Source organism: Anas acuta, chromosome 1, assembly GCF_963932015.1.
Source record: "Anas acuta chromosome 1, bAnaAcu1.1, whole genome shotgun sequence".
Lineage (NCBI taxonomy): Eukaryota > Metazoa > Chordata > Aves > Anseriformes > Anatidae > Anas > Anas acuta.
The window spans coordinates 91,828,978-91,849,989 of NC_088979.1; the positions used below are offsets into that span (position 1 = coordinate 91,828,978).

Here is a 21,012-nt window from a genome sequence, read left to right on the forward strand (position 1 = left end):
CTAACACTTCCACTGCATATAAATATCACATATGAATGCCAGGATTGGGATCGTCACTCACTATTCAGGTCAAGGACTGGTCCAAAGGTTTGGGTTTTGATCTGGGTACATGCCTACCTTGCTGTTTCCTGGCAGATCATGGGAAGAAGATTGGCTGGCTTGGGGGAGCTCCTGTACACGTGGCTTTTAGGCTGCAGCCAAAGTGTTCCTCTAGATGTGGAAGTCTGAAGAGGGTTGCAGCCTCCAAGCTCAGATACAACCACATGTTAGTCTGGCGCAACTGAGTTTTGTGTTCCTTGCACTGCTGTGCAAGGAACCTCCTCTCCAGAGGCAAGGACATGTGTCTCTTTCGTGCTCCTTCGTTAGTGTCGCATTAAGGGGTGTAGCTGATTAACCGTTATGGGACCGGTCGGATTCAGGGTACCGAACCTGTCAGATACACCAATAACGCGTTAACCATCTGGGGTCCGGTCAGATATTCACCAATAACGTGTTAACCGTCTGGGATCCGCTTGGATTCAGAACACTGAACTATCACGGTCACAGATTCACCAATAACGTATAACCACCCTTACCCTAGTTGCACTTAATGAGAGCTATGACAATGCAATCAAGTGTGGTTTATTACAGCAACAGATAACCAGGTTCTTTGGATTGCCGGCAATAGTGCCTGTCTGCAAAAGCAAGCTAGCATGCATGAAATACACAGGTGTTACAGGTGTGCAGCCTAGAAATTAATGTGTTAAATGATCAAAGATTCTAGAAAGATTTATAACTGTTATATATGGAGTGGTAATTCGTGTCGAGAAAATGGTTGATATTAATAAAGAAGGGGAACTTTGGGAATGTGGCCATGGGCGTTGGAAAGCCCTGTGGTTGAGATAACATTAGACTCTTAACGACGAGCCCATCAGGAATATAAAAGAGTTTAGAGGGAACACAGAAGGGTGATTCAGGAGACTCCATGCAGTCTCTGGTTTCCTGTTCTCCAGTTAAGGCATGGATGTTTCTGGGTGTTTGCTGTTGTCGTTACATTCAAAGTTGTTTGAGCAATGAAAAGTTGTTTTGAAAAGAACTGCTGTGGAGGGAAGAGCTACAGGCTGAGAGATGAGTGTTTGGAGAGCTGCCAGGCAGAGAAGGATCTGGGAGTGATGTTGGACAGTCTGCTGAATATGAGCCAGCAGTGTGCTCAGGTGGCCAAGAAGGTCAACGGCATCCTGGCTTGTATCAGAAACAGTGTGGCCAGCAGGGCAAGGGAGGTGATCGTCCCCCTGTACTCGGCTCTGGTGAGGCCGCACCTCGAGTACTGTGTTCAGTTTTGGGCCCCTTGCTACAAGAAGGACATCGAGGTGCTTGAGCGGGTCCAGAGAAGGGCGACGAAGCTGGTGAGGGGCCTGGAGAACAAGTCCTACGAGGAGCGGCTGAGGGAGCTGGGCTTGTTCAGCCTGGAGAAGAGGAGGCTCAGGGGTGACCTTATTGCTCTCTACAGATACCTTAAAGCAGGCTGTAGCAAGGTGGGGGTTGGCCTGTTCTCCCACGTGCCTGGTGACAGGACGAGGGGGAATGGGTTTAAGTTGCGCCAGGGGAGTTTTAGGTTAGATGTTAGGAAGAACTTCTTTACTGAAAGGGTTGTTAGACACTGGAACAGGCTGCCCAGGGAGGTGGTGGAGTCACCATCCCTGGAAGTCTTTAAAAGACGTTTAGATGTAGAGCTTAGGGATAGGGTTTAGTGGGGACTGTTAGCGTTAGGTCAGAGGTTGGACTCGATGATCTTGAGGTCTCTTCCAACCTAGAAATTCTGTGATTCTGTGTGATTCTGTATAAGAGGGGAGCCTGCCCTCAAGATAAAAAAAAAAAGGCAACACGATGAAGTTGCATCAATAAAGAAGCAGGAACACGAAGTGAAGAGGAACAGGCTGGCAGAATGGAGACCAGGACGGGAACAGGCACTTTGATTGCCTCATGAAGATAGGTTCGGCCAAACTCAGCAAACTGCTCAGAGAATCTCGTACAGAAAGTCGCTGGAAATAGGCACACTGGAGCTGGAGAGAAGCTCGAGCTGAGAGAAGCGGACCTGTGCACACAACTGCCTCTCGCTGGTAAGCAGTTGTGCGTTATGGGGAATCATACGTCCTTAGGATCAAAGACTGTCCTGGTAACCTTACAGCTTATTCTCCTTATTAACTATTGGACAGTTTATGAGCCTCAAATATGGGACCAAACTGAGGTCAAGGTGTGTGACTCTGCAACTAAAAATGACAAGGTTGGATATGCTTTTCTTCGATCTGGGAAGAACAGGATACATAAGGCCTGAAGACCGAGTTGCTTGACAACTTAAAGCGAGACACATCCCTCAAAAGGAATGGAAAATGGATACTATTAAGTCATGGAACTTAAAGGATTGTTTGTTACCTTTTCTGATCGTGCATATGTATAGGCATACTCGATTTTTACTAAGTTATGGAACTTAGAGGATTGTTTGCTACCTTTCCTGATTGTACATATGTAGAGGCATACTTGCGTTTAGTATGTAAAGCAATGTATATTTAGAACAAAAAAAAAAAACAAAGCTGTATATTTAGAATGTTTGATGTTTGTGTGTGAGTGTTGGTGGAGCGTAGACTCCCCGCACACCCAGCGCTGTTTACTTGCCTTTTATGCCTTTTATAGCTTTTCTACCTTTTAGAAATGTTTGTTTTATAAATATTACAAAATTCAGATTGAGTTGAGACCTCATTTATAACAATAACCAAGTGTTCAAATCTCACCCAAAGGCATTCCAAATGGGTGGGGGGGGGTGGGGGGAAGAGAGAGTCTCAGCCCATCGACTGGTCCCAGGAGTCAGGAGGTCCTAAGGATGCTGTATTCCCTCGGGGTGGTATCTCCCCTGATGGTGGTATCTTCCCTAACATCCCCTCTCTCTTAGGCCAATTTATATTATTTTCTCTCTTTTGGGTGGAGCTTGAGTGGCTCTAGTCAAGCATATCTTAGTTATGATTGGTGAAAAGTTCTCCCGTCTCCGTTTAAAGTAATAGGCTCCGAGAAATTCAGAGCGCATGCTCAGTGAGGGGTGGTTGCTAGTGAACAAAGCAGGAGAGATTAAAGCCTCCTCCTTCAAGTCAGTAAGATACTGGGCTACAAAGATGGCGAAAGGCCTAGAGGGGAAGTCGTATGAGGAGCGGCTGAGGGCACTGGGCCTGTTCAGCCTGGAAAAGAGGCGGCTGAGGGAAGGCCTCGTTGCAGTCTACATCTTCCTCGAGAGGGGGAGTGGGGGGGCAGGGACCGATCTATTCTCTTTAGTCACCACTGATAGGATCCACGGCAATGGTGTCAGCCTGAGGCAGGGGAGGTTTAGGCTAGACATCAGGAAGAGGTTCTTCACGGAGAGGGTGGTCGCACACTGGAACAGACTCCCCAGGGAAGTAGTCACTGCACTAAGCCAGTCAGCGTTTAAGAAGCATTTGGACTGCGCAGTTGGTCACGCGGTCTGAATTTTTGGGTACACCTGTGTGGTGCCAGGAGTTGGACTCGATGATCCTTATGGGGCCCTTCCAACTCGGGATAATCTGTGATTCTATACCCGCCTTTGGTTTCAGTGAGAATTCAGGCCCTGAAAACAACCGAAGTTTCTTCTGCGTGGTGTTTTTTTTTCTGAATAGGGTAACTTCATTTCCCTTTTGAAGACTTACGAGGATGTCGTGACAAAAGTTATAAGGGCAGAAAACAGTACCTGAGGCATAGGCTACTTTGCAGCCGGCAGCAGACTATAGGTATGATATTATCATTGCAGACAAATATGATCTATGTAATGTGAAGTGTTCCGGCATGCTTACGCTCTGCCAAAGGCCAGAAAATGGGACCTTCGTTTTAAGACTGTATGGAGAAGGAAACAGAAACAACAACAATAGAGAAGGAAGTTTTCTTTCACCTAAAGTTTATTATTATTTTGCAACTCCTGCAGGTGTCCACAAGAAATTTTGAGTTTTGCCCCTGCCCCCAAACTCCCCCAAAGAAAAGAAAAAAAAAAAAACAAACACAAAAAAAACATATTGTGGCATAGAGGTATAATTTTGGTTCACACCAGAAGACATTCTTCTCACTGAAGCGCAGTTAAGCCCCAGAAAGTGCCAAAAAAACTGCCAAAAAGTAATGCATTTACAAGTTAGTTTTACATGTTGGCATTATTTACTTGTCTGGTCTTGCCTGCGGGGCTTGATCTATCTGGGGGGGGGTACATGTAATGCCGTACAAGTTTGTTTGGGTGTATGACTGACAACACAACTTTAAAATTTTGAACTGTTTGTATAGAAGCAAAATACAGAAGAGTACACTATCCCCAAGGGAAACGTAGAAACTACCCGTTGCTTCTCAGGTTTAAAGGTAAAAGGTGTAAGCATCTGTTAAAGTGTAAGAAAAAGTGTAATCAGCTCTTTGAGTACAATTCTTATGTACACAGGAACATTTTCCTCTCCAGTTTCCAACTTGGAGTGCAACATTTTTCATCATGCTCTTAGATGAGCATTCTGATTCTAACAGAGGTTCCTAGTGCAAATTTCTAGAGAAGAGAGGAGCAAACCAGTCCTGACTGCTTTGGATGGGATGGAGAGAGCAAACAAGCGTAAATGAAGAAAATAAACCTGTAGAAATGTCTTCAAACAATTGTCATTGTCCAATAGCTTTAAATGGGTTGAATCCTTGAAAGCTAATTAACAGAATCTCAGGTAGCATCACTGAATCTGAAGTAGTAAGATAGACTTGCGTCGGTGCAGAGCTTCAGTCACAGTTTAAATTGGCACAGCCTCTAACTTCACGGGAACGGAAGAGAAAAGCCTATCTTTCTACCTTCTCAGCTACTGGTAGCCTTAGAAAAAAACATAAATATTTATTAAATATAAAATGTAATGTCTCTGTAGGACATTTCACCAACTAAATAATATTCAGAAGTAACCAGACTAAAAATGAAAGGCAAGATGAAACAGAAGAAGGTACCTGCATGTCTACGTTTACTTGGCAATTGACACGCACCACAATCTGCAGTATGATTCTAGTGCCTTACACCATTCCCCCTCCGGAGAGAAAAATTGGATTCCTATCTTATTTAAGGGGAGTGCAATCCCTCTCAAAACCTGAGAGTCTGGCTTCTGCTACTGAATACTGAAAAATGTGAGACTGGGCAGCACTGAACTCAACTGAGAAGGGAGGATGAATCTCTTTGGATCTTCATGTAACAGAAAGAAAACTCAGATTCTAGCCCTAAGCAACTATTTTTAGGGACAGGCTGGGAGCCTGTTCTTTTTAACCCAGGGTCCATTTCAGCATCTTCACAGCTAAAGAAATGATTGAGTGCTCTGTTGAATCATGTTCAAGGTGGAAAAAACTCATGTTCCTACTAACCTAAAGAGCTTAATATCTTGCTTCTGTCCTTAAGATGAGTTTTGGATTCAAATGTACTCCCTCCAAGATGAAGAACTACCTTTACTTTGTGGGGCTCATATTTTGCATAAGAGATTTGTTACTTCAGACTTCATAATGTCTCTTCTGGATGAAGGGAGTTTGCAGATGTATAAAAGGGCAAGACAACTTCCAAAAATACTTTGCATTTCCACAAAACTACTTGAATGTATTCTTGCCAGTGCGAAAACTCCTTTGCAAACCACCACAGATTAGACATTAGTCTAATTGTGGAATGCATTGTTTAACATTTTTCTGCATACTTCCAACTTTATGAGCCAGTCATGCTGAGATGATAGCTTGAGGTCCCAACTGTGGCTTAGGATATGCTGTGCACCAGAGAACTTCCTCCACATAAGATGTCTTCTTTAGGAATTAGGTACTCTGTGGCAATCTGACTTTAAAGTTCCTTTAAAATATTCCTAGTGTTATGTGTTAAATCACACTGACTTAATTCAGAACTTTTTTCAGCCAGGGTTATTGACCAGAAATTCCTTTTAACCATAAGTAGTCAAATTTTATTCAATAGTCAACTCATCTTTCCTTTCTTTTGTAGTCTGGTTACTACTAAATATTACATATTCAGTGAAATGTCATAAAAAAAAAAAATTACTTTTTTATTTTAACTTTTTTTTCTACATATTCCCCTCCCATATAGATCAAGCCCTGAATGCAAGACCAGACAAGTAAATAATGCCAACATGTAAAACTAACTTATAAATGTATTACTTTTTGGCATATATTTTTTTTTTTGGCAATTTGTGGGGCTTAACTGCGCTTCAGTGAGAAGAATGTCTTCTGGTGTGAACGGAAATTATGCTCAATGTCTGTTTTTTTTTGTTTTGTTTTGTTTTTTCCTTTTTTTTTTTTTGGGGGGGGGGGTGTGGGGGAGTGGGAGACACATAATAATTCCTTGTGGACACCTGAATTGTTGTATTACATGTTAGAGTTACATGTCCTGAAAAATTACACTGAGTACTTGAATTGTAAACAATTCAGCACATACTTGTCTATATTGCACTGTGGTGATCAAAAAACCCTGTTCTTGCAATAAATTCTTACTGTCTTCCTGCAAACAAACTTAAAAGGTCTAGATGGGCCTAAAAAGCAAGAGAAGTGTGAATGACTGATAGTTAGAAGTGTGAATGACTGATAGTTATTAATATGTGTCAGAGTAGACAGTTTTACAGTTTTGGATTCAAAAAGCCTGAAGCACAAAGGGTGCTGGTAATTTCAGACACACAGGAGAAGTTTAAGCATAAGAATGTATTGAAAACATCTAGTGATCCTGTGGACAGAGCTGTGCAATGGTAGGTGGGCTTCACTGAAGATTAGGAGAGTAATAAGCAAAACCAGACAGCTTTCCAGTCTGTGAAATAAAAACACCACATTAAACAGTTTGTACTTGCCTGTCGTGCTTGATCAGTCCCCTTGATTTATCAACATGCCTACAACTTACTACCATTAAAGAAAAAAACTCAGCGTAAAAATAATGGGTTTCTAAAATAAGGGTTTTAAGGGGAGGGAAGAGGGTTAATTCTAAATGATCAGTATGTTAAGGACCTTTCTTAGTTCGGAAATTTAGGGGACAAAAAAAAAAAAAAAAAAAAAAAGAAAAGGACGTTTAATTGAATTCAAACAAAGCAACAGAATTTGCTGCTCAAGGACTCAAAACTTGTATTTGAAAAACAACACTCGTGCGCCACCTCCCGGGGAACAAAACGCAGCGCACTTAACTTGCTCTCCAAAGGTATGAAACCAACGTGGTCTGAGAGGCTGTCCCGTGACAGGGACATTCAGTTTGGGTGCCTTCTTGTTCTGGAGCTTAGGCAACAGTCCAAAATACTTCAATCAATTCCAGATGATCAGAAGCTTTATCTTCTCGAGTTAATTGTTGCCTACGCGTGATTTTTTTTGTCCAATATGGAAATGCACTGACAAATGATTGAAGAAAGAATGTCTCAAGTCATCTGAGTGTAAGCAGGAAAAATCACTTCGGAGCTAAACATGCCTGCCTCCTCCCCTCCCTGCAGGGTTCAGCAGTTCTGCTTTCTTTTCAGAGCTAAAGCCAGAAGTTAGCATTGAAAGTCTCAAAGTACTAGGAAGAATTTGGATGGATATGATTTATCGGCTTTGAAGTTCATCTTAATAGGATTTAAAAAGACACGCTGAATGGTTTGAAAGAATTAATCATTTATTTTAAGCAGCAGAAAATTTGATTTTTACATAGTATTTATCTGAAAATGGCAAGACCTGAAAGTACAAAATACCAACTTTTGGAAAATTCAGTAATGACACTTGGCAGTAATTGGGATAGACAACCTAACATCACCTGAACACTAAATTAAAAAAAAAAAAAAAAAAAAAAAGACTGTACCACTTTTTTCTGATCCACTTTACTGATCCTATTTTCCTTTCACTCCATGTTACATGGCATCTATTACAAAAAACAAAACAAAACAAAAAAAAAAACATGAAGAAATGCCTCTACTAGATGTACTAGATGGAATCATTCCTTAAAGGTGAAAACCTTTCCACACTTCCTGAAGAACCATCAAATAACAGTTGACATGTTGTTGGTCTTAAAAGGTTTCTGTATCTCCATATAAAATTTTCGATAAAAAATGTGAACTGCCTGTTTCAGATAAATCTTATTTAAACATTCCACCTTACATAGTTTTATACACACACTGAGTATTGGCTAATGATGCATTTTTTTCAGGACATATTGCAGTAATCCATGCCTTGGTGCTGTCAGGAAATTGTTTGTCTTTTCAGTACCACTTCAGCTTGACTTGCTTGAATCTGTATTTTATTTTATGTTTTTTCCCAGAATTTTCCAGAGGACAGCTATATTGCAAATACAGCCATTTAAACATTCAGTTACATGACTTGCCTCTAACAAAACAGGAAAAAACATACCCTTTACAGGTTTGACGTATTTCTGTGAGGGAAGGTAGCCTTCAAAGAAGAATATAATGATTAAAACAATGCAGTTTGTTCAAGTATTTTGCTTACCTACAGATCACTGTAAAATAGCAGTAAGGCTGAATTGTTCAACTTGAAAAAGCAGAAGTTTCTCATTCAGAAAGAAGAACCAAAATCATTGTGGTTGGTGGGAGACAAAACCAGACAGGCCTTCAATGGGGGCCATCACCTGCTTAAAGAATGGCGCTGACTCACTGTTCCTTGTGGTCCTCCCTCCACCCATGTGTTTTGTAAGGGCGGAGAACTAGGAAAAAGCACAGGTACACATCAGTGGTTTCCAGGGCTTACTCCCTGGAGGTCTGCCCCGTGTTATGCAGCTACAGATCTTAGTTCTGTATGCTGGGAAATAAGTCCAGGAAGGGAAGAGTGTGCCACACCAAGTGCTTTCCAGTACTGCGAAAGGAATAACAATCTGGGGCCAAAAGTACGGGACCAGCAAGGAAGACCAGTAGCTAAATATGTCCAAGTGAGAAGTGAAAGAGGTCTAGGGGTTGGAGTCAACAGAACTCTACATCCTCAGCCTCGATCTGGAAGTCTAGAAGACTCAATAATTTGGCATCTCCTCATTTCACACAATCAGCCAGCCTCAGCTCACCCTGGTCCCTCTGTTAGTTAGTGCAAGTCTTAATGGTGGCTTTTGCAGTACAGATTGACCCCATCCAGTGGTTTGGCTGCAGCCAACAATTAGATTTCAGGAAATGTTCCTGAGGATCCATTACTGGGACTCCAGATTATTCACAAGCCTCGTCTAAAGTCTAATTAGGCTCCAAAAGACAGAAGATCTGACTGGCTCAGAAGATTGCTCTTATCCCTTTACCATCTGTCTTCTATTTTCTGAACAGCAGAAAGGATTTCAGTGGCCAGAAATGAACATTTTTTTTAATTAAAGTCAAGTTTGACAGCAACTAATATCTTGCTAAATTGTACAGATGTTTCTTAAAAGGATCAATCAGTTATGCTCTTATTTTTTATTAAGTGAAGCTATGAGCAGCTTACTTATTCCTCTTTCTTTAATTTCCTTTACTTTCACATCAATAGGTCATTGTACTGTCAATAGGTCACTTTATATGATGAGGCACTACTACTACTCATGTATATGAGGCTCATGTCAGAGGTCAGAATATGACAACCAACCAACCAACCTTGCTTTTCAGAACCTCTATAGAAATCAAAGAACATTCCAACAGCACAATAGTTTGGGATTATTGGACAACTTAAGAACAACTCTCCTTGGAAAAGCACCATGCTAAGAGGCTATCAAAAAGGTTAGTATACAAATGAGTTATCCTTCCATGAAACATAACTAATTCATAGAAACAACAAGTTAGGGCCTAGAATATCCATCGTTTGATTTCAGCTGATGAAGAGTTAAGTGTTAAACAATTGATAGGTTAACAAGAGATACAAAAAACAATAGCTCTGTGGTTACAACTGACTAACATGCATAACATCAAAGCTGAGAACTGGAATGGCACCCTGCGTTGATACATTGCTTTTAAGTTGGTCCAACATACAAATCCTAAGTGCAAGCTCTATGTTTTCTTCAGCTCTTAAACTAAGCCAAAAAGGCTATGATAAGATTTCTAAAACCTGTGAAGGCAGTGGGATATAACTAACATGTTCCCATGCCTGAACTCAGGTTTAACTACTTTAACTCAAATCATGCATCTTCAAATCTGTAATGACTGAACTGATTGTATCAATTATCTAAAAGGCTACATCCAATGAAACATGGCTTTCTGACATTTTCATGGTATGATACTCCATTCACATTAGGAGAATGCTGGTTCTGCAACAAATATTTATATGTATACAAGGAATGATTTGGAGTGCTGTGATTTGGAGTACCCTGTCTCCCATAATAAACAGAGAATGTTTTACACCACTATCCTTACCCAAAGAGTTGCTTTTTGTTTTGTTTTGTTTGTTTTCCTCTAGGTATGGTTTAATTTGATCTCTGAAGTTAGTTAGCAAGAGTATAAAATGCCTCATGGAACTCTACTTTAAAAAAAAATATATTGGGGAAAAAGAACACTGGTGAGGCACACTTGGTAACACTGTAGTCTATCATTGCATTTATTCTTTCGTAGAAAAATGCTCAAGAGCATTATTTTTCTTAATGTGCCGTAGGCTAAAATGAACCCTCAAGGGCCTCTATTGCTCTTCTTGTTGCCAGAGCAACAAAGCAATACTCACCTGAATATCTGCCAGTGTAAGTATCAATTTACAAGCTGAGATGAATTTTGTGCTGCTAGCAGATGTCACTAACAGCATTTTTACTATAATCCAAATTTTAGGGGTGAGGTATGCCATGAAAACTCAAGAATATATTACTGTTTCATTTATGCTACTTGATTATTGCTCATATAATTCAAGTATTTCTATTAAAATGTCTTGACCAATGACATTTGAAACAAAAGGGTAAAACTGAAAGGCTTTTATGTGAAATCCTCTGCACTAAGAAGACTTTGTTAAACAACTCAGAAGATATCTAGCTTGTCGTCAGAAAGCACACCAGGAACCTTTCCCTATAAATTCCTTTGTAAAACTCCTTGTTGTAATGAAGCAAGAGAGCTTAGGGAAAGGGAAGAACGTAATACATACAACTGTTACTACTTTATGAACTGAAAGGGCTCACTGTTTACCACTGTATCAATCCAAACATGCACGATGTGTTTCTGTTTGAAACAGGTGACAAAAGCATTACTTGTATTACTGTCCCGTAGAAGAAGGAATATAACTTTGAAATGGTTTGCTGTGTGTGGAACCCAATGCAGGAGGATGACGTGGAACCATATCAGAACTGGAAACATCACTCTTTTCAGAGCAAAGTCTATTGCTTTAAGAAAAACCCAAAGGCATAGTTTCTTTTTATAAAATGCACTACAAATTCTAATTGTAAGACATTGCGAAAGAGACAAGTGGAAGATATGCTAGGGAGAAAACACCTAAGCTCTGTTGTTTCTTACATTCCTTTTAATTAATTGCTTTTCTCCCCTTACAAACTAAGAGGAAGAGGAGGAAGGAGGCAAACTCAGAATTTCCTCCTACTTGCAACTCCTAATTCCAAAAAAAATCAACTTTTCCCTATGTTAGATCAAAACATGAATCATTACACTTTATGCAGCCAAACAGTCTGAACGTGCAGGAATTAAAAAGAAAAGGAAAACACAGGCACTTCCAGTTATGAACTGATATACACATTAGTTTAAAAAACAGCAGTGCTTTATTTTCACACACAGTACTTGTACTTCTGTAAAAGCATCATTCCTGAAAAAAAAAAAAAAAAAAAAAAAAAAAGAAATCTTTGCTTAGTCCCTGCAGAGTCAGAGAGTCAGAAACAGAGGCAGTGTGAATCAGAAAGCTACATGAAGGGATTACAGGCAGAAAAAAATTCTAGGCAAAGGATTGGGAGATTCTGAGCTAAGCTTCCTTTTTTTTTTTATTATTTTCTTTTCTTTTTTTTTCTTGTTACCCACACAGATTTGTAAACTGCTGTGCAATTGAAATGCAAAGGATTTTTTTTTTCCAGTTATTTTTCAAAGAGATAACTAGTACTTGTCACTGGACTCCTCAACCTTGCATTGTTTATCTTTTGAACCCACTATGCAAGTGCTCTGGAAAAACGATGGAGGTGCAGTGCTCACTGACTAGATACACAAAAAGTTGTTCTGTCTGCAAAGAAAATGCCATGTTGTGACTTCTACATTAAAATCTATGCTTGCACAATGGAGGTCTGGCAAATACTTTCCTTCCTTCTCTTTCCCTTCATATTTTTCAGTCTCACCACATGTGTTTTCAGTCAGTCAGTACATAGACTTTTCATTTGACTGACACACCACTGGAGCTAAACAAAAAGCCTCCCACCGTTGCTCATGTTTAAATACAAGCCAGCATTAAAGCTTTCACTTCACAGTCTGTCCATGAAGACATACTTTTCACTTAAACTTATATGTTGCTGAGCTCAGCAAAGAAAATCATTGTCTTTCTCATTTTGTTGTTTTTTTTTTTTTTTTTTTTTTTGTTACGCATTCCTAGAAATAGGAAAAGAGATGACAAAACGTGGACTTTAGGACTATAATGTCTATATGTTTGCAATCCAGCCTTAACTAAATATCACTCATCCTAAATTAAAACAAAACAAACAAACAACCACACAAACCCCCACATTAGGGGAAAAACTGAAAGGCTTTTTTATGCAGCAAAGTGGAAAGTTATGAAGTATTAATTTCTATAAAATCAACTACTTAGAAACACAGGAGTTACATTTGGACATCCTGTGTTTAAAGACCAGTTCTAAGTCAGTTCTAAGTCACATGCTTACCAGTGGTAGCATCCTTGTAAAATTAAGAGAGGTAGTCTTGTTTTACACTAAGGCTGAACAAGTTTGTTTCCCAGTTTTTACCTCCTCAAGCTATTTTGCAATGACTCAGGAATGGTGACCCTCTCAAGTGGCAGCAGTAATTCTGAGGAATGAAAACCCAAACTGACATTTCTTCTTGACCTCATTTGCTTTACTGCTGCATATGTCTGACCTTTCTCTTTTGCCCGCACCGTAAGCACAGCTTCAAAATGAATTGATGTAAACACAAAGCAGTATTCATTTAATATGATTAGTAAGAAAGGTTATTATTTTTTTTCTCTTTTTCCTTTTTTTTTTTTTTTTTTTTTTTTTACAGCCAGGGCTTGATTAGTTAGAAAATACTAACAGCTCCTTTTTTGTGAAAGAAGAATGGACAATTTCGTTCAGATAGTGGAAGAACATTATGGTGTTGGTTTTTTTTTTCTCTTTTTTTAAAAAAAGAAGGTACTACTGAGAGCATAAAGGCTCTTTGTACTGCAGTAGCAAATCCAGTACCGTAGCACTTATGAGGTGGTTAACAGTGCTTTGGTTCAGAATCAGTGTTAGAAAATAAAGTGTAAAAAGTTGTGATATTGGGAGGGATTTCCACTGCAATTTGTAATGGATGTAAAAAGGACTGAGGCATTGGCTTCTTCCTGTTGGCAAAGTACTTTGTTCTTCATTCTGTTGAAGTCCCAGGTTTCACAACTGAGGTTCTCATTTCCATCGGTGTCGCACTAAGGAGGACTCATCATTGACCACGTCGTTGTCAGTGTAGCGATGCTGACAACGGGGTGGAATAAGCAGCAGGATGATCAGTGCAAGGAGGATAATCCCACACAGGCTCATGAGAGCATAGGAGGCAATCCACAACACTGGTTCATGGAAAGAAATGACAGAAACACAGTTGCTTGCAACATCTTCTGTTGTGAAGGGACCTTCAATCTCAGATACTGGAGAGCCATCGACTTCTGAGAAATTACAAAATAAGAAACATTAAGTCTGTAAGACACCATTTAAAAGTAAACAACAGCAGATCTATCCTAAATAACTATATACCCCTCTCCCTCCATCATCATGCATCTCAGCATACTTATTTTTAATCTGTTTCTTATTGAAAAAAAATGCTAGTACTCCATGTTTATGAAACGGAAATCTGAGGTATATGGAGACCATAATACTTCCATATCTACATAGGCTGTCAAAGAGAGAGCAGAAATTTAACTCATGTGTCCCACAGCCCAACTTAAAAGCCCCAGTCACTGGATCACCTTTTCTTTCTGAACTAACATTTCAGAAGCATCAACTTAATGAAGCTTAAAAATTCTACATTACCAATACACTAGAGTAGTTCAGGGTATGGGGAGCTTTTGTTGTTTCTGGCGTTTGCAAGAACACCTCAGAGGATTCTTAGATCTTCTGTGTTAGCTACCTCCCAAGGTCTTAGGGAGCAGCATGCAGGTTCTTTAGCTTCACAGATACCTTAGAGGGCCATATCCTAAGCACAAGGCACTGGGCAGAAACCAGCAACATTAGCCTTGTGAGTAGTACTGCTGAGATGAAAATTTAGAAGGAAGAGGAGGTAAAGCAGGGATGGCTCAGTAACAGACACAGAGGAAAGGGGAATGTTGGAGGGGATGCTCAATATCAGTAGTGATGAGCTGTGACATGAAGGAGCAGTGCTGTAAACAGGCAGGGAGAAGCTAACCAAGCAACTCAAAAATGGATGAGAAAAAATTAAATCAAGAAGCATGAAGGGATGCCTTGGAAGCTGTTTTTGAACAGCCACCCATCTTGGTAACATCACAGGCTGTGTGACTTGTTTCATTACCATCACAAGACAGTACTTGTTAAACCAGTATTTACTGAAAAAGGTTATGCTGCCCATGGTTGTCACAGTAACCATGGCAAGCACAGCAAAGTTCCCCTGAGTTGTGGACAGGGCTACGTGTATTGTAAAGGCAGAGCAAGGGAGTTGCCTAGGGCAACAAAATATTCGGAGCATTTCATACCTGCAGGTCTGTGGCTGGGGAAGGATGTGTCTTTTAGCTTGCTTAGGGGGACCAGGAGCACAGTTAGCCTGTGCATTTTAGAAAATTTTCCAAATGGTTGTATTCACTTTTCTAGTCAGATACTCCAAGACACATTTGTGTATTTCTTATAAAGTCCTCGGTTTTAAGCTTCCTGCTTCATTTCTTGTTCATTTTACACACACGCATGCTCATGCGAAATCATGAGTGACCAGTAAATGAGATACTGTAAACAGTATCTCATATTTACATAGAGCTTCAACAAATTTCCTGGAAGCACATTTAAAGAGATTGGCATAAAATACCCTTTGGAAGGAAATTGAGAGATCTGGTATTCAGTCCCTGGCCTCCCATGACCTCATATTATATAAAGGTTTAAGTCTCATTAGAATTAATTCAACTTAACGGTAGGGTGCTGCTGAAGGGGGCAGTCCTGCTTGCCCTCGCTGCCTCTTTTGTGTTGATGTTAGTGATGGGTAGGTTGCAGTCAGAGCAGCTCACTGATCTGATGGAAAACACACCTGTCATAACAAACTAATGCCAAAGCCAGGAATTGTCTGTGGGATCATTCACTGAACCAACCCTTTCTCCAGCTGCAAGTGTGGGAAGTCTTTAGTGGCATGGCGCTGTTAAAGTGTGCTGGGTGAAACCTAAGGTTGTACCCAGAAGCATCCTGACATTGGTGAGTACCAAACATGTATATCTCAACTCATCAGACTGTGTACCCTGTATCATCAACACATCTTTGCCAAGGCACCGCTGTTGCACAGGTATGGTGAGGGAACTGCACAGGAATGGACAGAGTTGCAAAAGACTGCCTCGAAGGCCTGTGGCAGAAACAAAACTGAAATCTGTTCCGTTTGTAGTCCCAGTATTACATTTTGTCTGCCATGTAATTATTTCATGGAGACGTTTCACTCCCTGTCAGCCCCCCACCATTTACTCTGTCTCTATTAAGTCCTTCAGGAAAACCAAACTAAGCCACATATAATACTGATATCAAATGCAAGGCATAATTATTACTATTTAGGAATTCAGTATTTTGAAGAAGAAAAAAAAAAAAGCAGTACAATTTTCCATCTTGTAGATAGCTTTGAAAATAAACAGTCCCTAATTACTCATTATTTGGCTTGAGTACAATAACTACTGTTATTAAAAAAGGCAATACAAACTTGTTGCCATAGTGGCTGACATTGTAAATTACATTTTGAGAATGCTTGATAGCAGCATAGCCTCCACTTTCTTCCATCCAAAAAGAAAACTTTTCCTTCACCCTCTTCTACCCCCAGGGAAATTGAAAGGAAATAAAAAGGGTGAAATTTGTCTAAATTGTTCAAACAAACCCTTAATATAAATCAAGTCCCATACTTAACCTATCATACATTAGATAATAGGATATTTTGGCATTTTCTTTTTTAGAATACTTGGTTCTAGCTACTTACAGTAATTTCTTGACCTTGAAAACAAATGGGATTTTCTATGTTATTGATAATTACAGGACAAAAATGGCACCTCTAGAAAAAATCTATTTTATAATATCTGTGTAGAACTCAAAGTTGAAAAGGTCAAATAGTCTTTCTTACTACCTTGGAAAGGAAGCAAACATAAAGTTAGATCGAGTATAGCACAGAATAGTAGAATGCTGCCTGGAAGGGACCTTTGGAGATCACATCGTCCAGCCTCCTATACAGAGCATGACTGTTACTATCACTTGATCAAGTCAGCTGCAGCTATGACCAGCCAATTGTTTAACCTCGAGGACAGAGAACCCATGATCAATCTACGCAATGCATTTCCTGTTTCAGTGCTGTACTTCTTTCCTTCTGAAGAAGGATTTCCTAACGTTGAACTCAAATCTCTGAATCTAACTGGTGGATGTTGCCCTTTGTTACATGGTTTCACTTGCATTTAGCCTTGGCATGCATTCAACTTGGTGCCCACCATAACTCCCAGCTCTATTTCTGCAGGGCTGCTCTTCAGCCAGCCCCTTCCCAGATGGTTCACATGCAAGAGGGTTCCCTTGTCACGATGCAGAACTCCACAGTTCTTTTTTTCATTGAACCTCATGAGGTTTCAGCTGCTCAGTCCTCCATGTTACTATGACCTTTATGGCTTGAAGCTCTGTTATTCACCATGACAGCTGTTCTTCCAAGTTTAGGGCTTAAAAAATTGGTGAGGGTGCATTCTGCCTCATCACAGTTTAGTGTAGAAGTCACTTATGATTGCAGTGCTTGGTGCATTTCTTCTCTTCAAACACTCAAGCCTTGCTTCTCTGATTTTCTCATTTACTACAAAAATAACAAGGGGTGTAGTCCTACTCGATGCTGAAGTACCATTAGGTTGCATCACTTAACAAGGTGATCTGAACATCTGGTCTCAGGAATGGGCCTGACGCCAAACTTTTCCTACTCATCCTTTAAATACTAGGGTATCTCTGAAATTAACAACAGACAACTTGAAACGATTCAGAATAATTAACAGGTGGAATAAGTCCTATAAGGCTTCACCTAATTGAGGAAAAAGCAAATTTTCCTGCCACAATGGATTAGCTTCCCACTGCTTTCTAACTAACTCTCCTCACATTTTTAGTTTTTTTTTTTGTTGTTGTTTGTTTTGTTTTGCTTTGTTTCGTTTTTGGGGGGGTACGTCCTGGAGAATGAAATCAAAGGAAGGAGAACTGAATAGTAAGTAATTTCTCATCTCAAAACAAGTCTCAACAGAAACTTGGAGTTCAATGAAGTTAAGGGCTTTAGCCTTATTTTCTGTTTCTGCCACTTTTAAATTCAGCATATACCTGTTTAATACCTTACAAAAAGATAGGCTTAACTTTATTGGTAACATCTGACTGTAAACAAGAAAGTACAAGTGAATACAAAGAAGCACAGCCCCACCAAAAAGTCCCTTATATTTCTCTATTTTTGATGATTTATGCTGCCAGTAATTCAATTTAATTTATGCCTGCTAACAGACTAAAAAGATCCAAATAAATTACATTAATATAGTTGCTATGGAGGACATGGCTGGCCTCCGCAGGAAGCCAGTTAGGCAGCTTAATCCCTCACACTGCACTGACTGCTCACCACTCAGTGCACAACCACTCACAGTTGTGGTTTTCTGATGAAAGCAGTGTTAAATATGGAAACCATAAGCTGTGAAGAAGTGAATTCAGAAATAACTGGCACATCCAGAATGTCATCTGCCCCATGTGAATGAAGTCTGACATATCGGTTTAGCTTGTCTCAGTCAGTGGTTTGTATCACCTGATTACTCAAGAAGCTAAGTTCCCATGATGTTAGGTTAGACATGTGCATGAAATATGGACAAAGAAACAATAATTAAATGCAATCTAACACCAGCCAGGGGTCATCATGTGTCCAAGCTCATGTGGATTCATATTTCTAGTCAGCAAGCTCAGTTCTTCTGCTCTAGAAGAGGTTGGCAGATCTACATGCAGTGGCCAAACACCGTGTTTCTGTTTAGCAATATTAGCATTAAGGTACTATTATGGTTCCCTGACCATTTTTCTCAACATAGACATGCTCTCAAAGCATTTCTTATGAGCACCAGCAGGCTAAAGTGCCCTGCCGACCTGATGTCAGTCAGTATGTTGTGTCAAAATGCCCCTTCTCCTCTCCATTAATGGCTGCAGCATGACAGAAACAGGAGGCAGCTCTAGGCTTACTAAAATTGCAGTCAGAAAGCAAACAGAAATGTGACAGGCAGGAAAACCTGGCCTGTAGTATTTGTCTAGTTACACCCTCCTTCCAGATGCATTCAAAATGTCTTTCATCACTGCAGGATCTCTCACAGAGGTCTTCATTAAGCAACCTGCATCTGTGTCTGGATTTTTTTTATTTTATTTTATTTTTGCTCAGCAAGCTCAAAGACAACAATTTGAACCCATTAACAACAGAGAGATTAAAAGGGGAAAAAAAAAAAAAAAAAAAGGCTTTTAGAATGCCCCAGAACTACAACTCAAACTAGCTAGTGTCTGTCTTTTTTACCCCTCGATTACCTAGTTGCATTAAGCACTCAGGTACTTACTGCCCTTACCTTCCCTATCATAAATACTGGGGAGTAAAGTAGCACAATCACACTACATTTCTCAAGCAGATAATAGATGCTACAATGTTTTTTCTGGGCATAGACCACCTCTGTTCGGGATAGTAACTTCCATATGGATATGCAGCCTTTCCCTACTCCGCAGTTTGTATGTTCTTGCGGTACCAAGGCAATGTCTCATCAGAAAGGAGAGGATACACCAAAATTTGTATTTGTCTTTAGCTACCTTTAGTGAGATAAGATGAATCATGAAAAAGCAAGAAAGTTAACCAGCACTGTGAAATCATCTTAAAATTATCAGTGCTTCTCTTCAAATTTCTTCAGCAGCTAATGAAAATGTTAATGGTTTTCTATTTACACCAAGAAAACTATTTGTTTAGAACTAACACAAACATCACGAGCCTTAATTTGAGTCCCATTTTCATCTTTGCCTTGAACATTTCTGAAGGGCTGAAAAGGCACAATTTAGAGAAAAACGTGAGTAAAGTACTTCACTTCACAATGCAAAAATTAGTTAAGAATCCATTTACGTGAAAATTAGAACAGGACTACATAAATAAAGCTGCATTAAAAATAAGGATTCTCTTTCCCCAACTGTACTGGGGAAACTGCACACACAGACATCTTAGAAAGAATATCCTCTCAGTGGGAAGAATGCAGCTAAGATATCCAAAGCTGATGATTTACTTCATACCAAAAGACTGTTGTGTGCAATACAGTCTTTGTGTGTTTTTTTTTTTTTTTTTTTCTTCTCCCCTTAAAATCTGAATGCCATAGGATTGCTCAAAAATATTGCTCTCACACTTCATTGGTAACCACACTGTCTCGCATCATGTAAGGGACAAGGATGTTTTTTTGAGAGTAGCAGGTGTTTCCTAACTTAGCAGTCCTGAACAGTATTTTTCTTACCTGCACATGGACTCACTGCAAAGCCCACTCTCCTCTGAGCTCTGTCAAATATTACGTAGAAGCCTTCCATGACTGTAGCACCAATAACCAGCGCATTCGCAGATGAAGAGATACCAAATCGGTAGCACTGCAAGTTCTCTCCTATTCCAAGGATGGGTTGAATATAAAGCTATTAAAAAAAAAAATGTGTAAGAAGCAACACCACACACAGTATTTACAAGATGACAGTCCAGACCTTTTGATTTTTACAATCAAGCACACAAACTCCACTGGTAATCAAGAATTAATAGGATCAAACAGACTTCTGTATATAATTTAAATTTAGTCAAAGTGCTTACGTGCAGGTAAGAGGTAAAGCTCTTGGAAGTCTATGATTCAATTTGAACATAATCATTCAATACATGAAGAGCACCAGCAAATTCACAGAAACCATTTTTTATTGTATGTTCCATAAGGGGGGGATAGGTAAGAAAGAACTTGGAATGTTAACTTGAATTAGAGAAAAAAAATATTTAAAAAACATTATCAGGATACAATTGACTCAGAGCATTCTCTTCAGTGTCATCTTGATGTTTCCAGATTCAAAAATTCAAGTCACATTTTACCCCTTGTATCCTCAGGGAAGATGAAAGATTGACATGCTACATGATCAATACAGAAAAAGCTTATCGTGAGGCTTTACTATATTTCAAGTTAAAATGTACTTAAAAGGTTCATTCTCCCTTTTGCTCCTGACCATCCCCAGAGGTATTAGGTTGTATTAGTAATCTTAGAGGATACGAGGCTGTATTGCAACCTATATAGGGGGAAAAAAAGCCAGAGAGCAAAATGAAAGTGGCACATTACATTCCAAAAGCTGGCATGGAATATTAATAAAAGATAAACCAACCAAGTAATATGAACTGGCAAAGAGACCATACAGGCTCCTTGCCAAGAGTGTCATTTTCAGGAGAAGTGCTCCAACTCAGAATGCCATGAAAAACAAATCAATTTGCTTCCCCCAAAATGAGAAGATCAAAATGAGTAGCGACATTCTGTATCAATATCTAATACAGCTAATGCTCAAGAAAACAAAACAAAACTTGCATATTTTTCCTGACAATTTGAAAAATTCATTTCCAGCTGCATGGACTCAACTCAAGGAAACATTTTTTTTTCTTTTTTTTGGTGTTAGATGTTGAGTCTTTTCTAATACACAAGTTTCTTTGTCATTTTTCCTTTTTAAATATT

At 39.6% G+C, this 21,012-nt stretch overlaps 1 protein-coding gene across 4 annotated transcripts in view; it reads right to left on the reverse strand.

The window, feature by feature from the left end:
* Window positions 1-13,065: 13,065 nt before the first annotated feature.
* Window positions 13,066-21,012, reverse strand: part of BACE2 (beta-secretase 2) — a 47,705-nt gene continuing 39,758 nt past the window's right edge. For all 4 annotated transcript variants that reach the window (XM_068687717.1, XM_068687716.1, XM_068687718.1 and 1 more), the window contains 2 exons: window positions 19,783-19,951; window positions 13,066-13,752 (listed from right to left, as the gene is read on the reverse strand). In XM_068687717.1, the coding sequence (XP_068543818.1) occupies window positions 13,499-13,752; window positions 19,783-19,951 (423 nt within the window). In that variant the 3' untranslated portion in view covers window positions 13,066-13,498. The remainder of the gene's footprint in view (window positions 13,753-19,782; window positions 19,952-21,012) is intronic.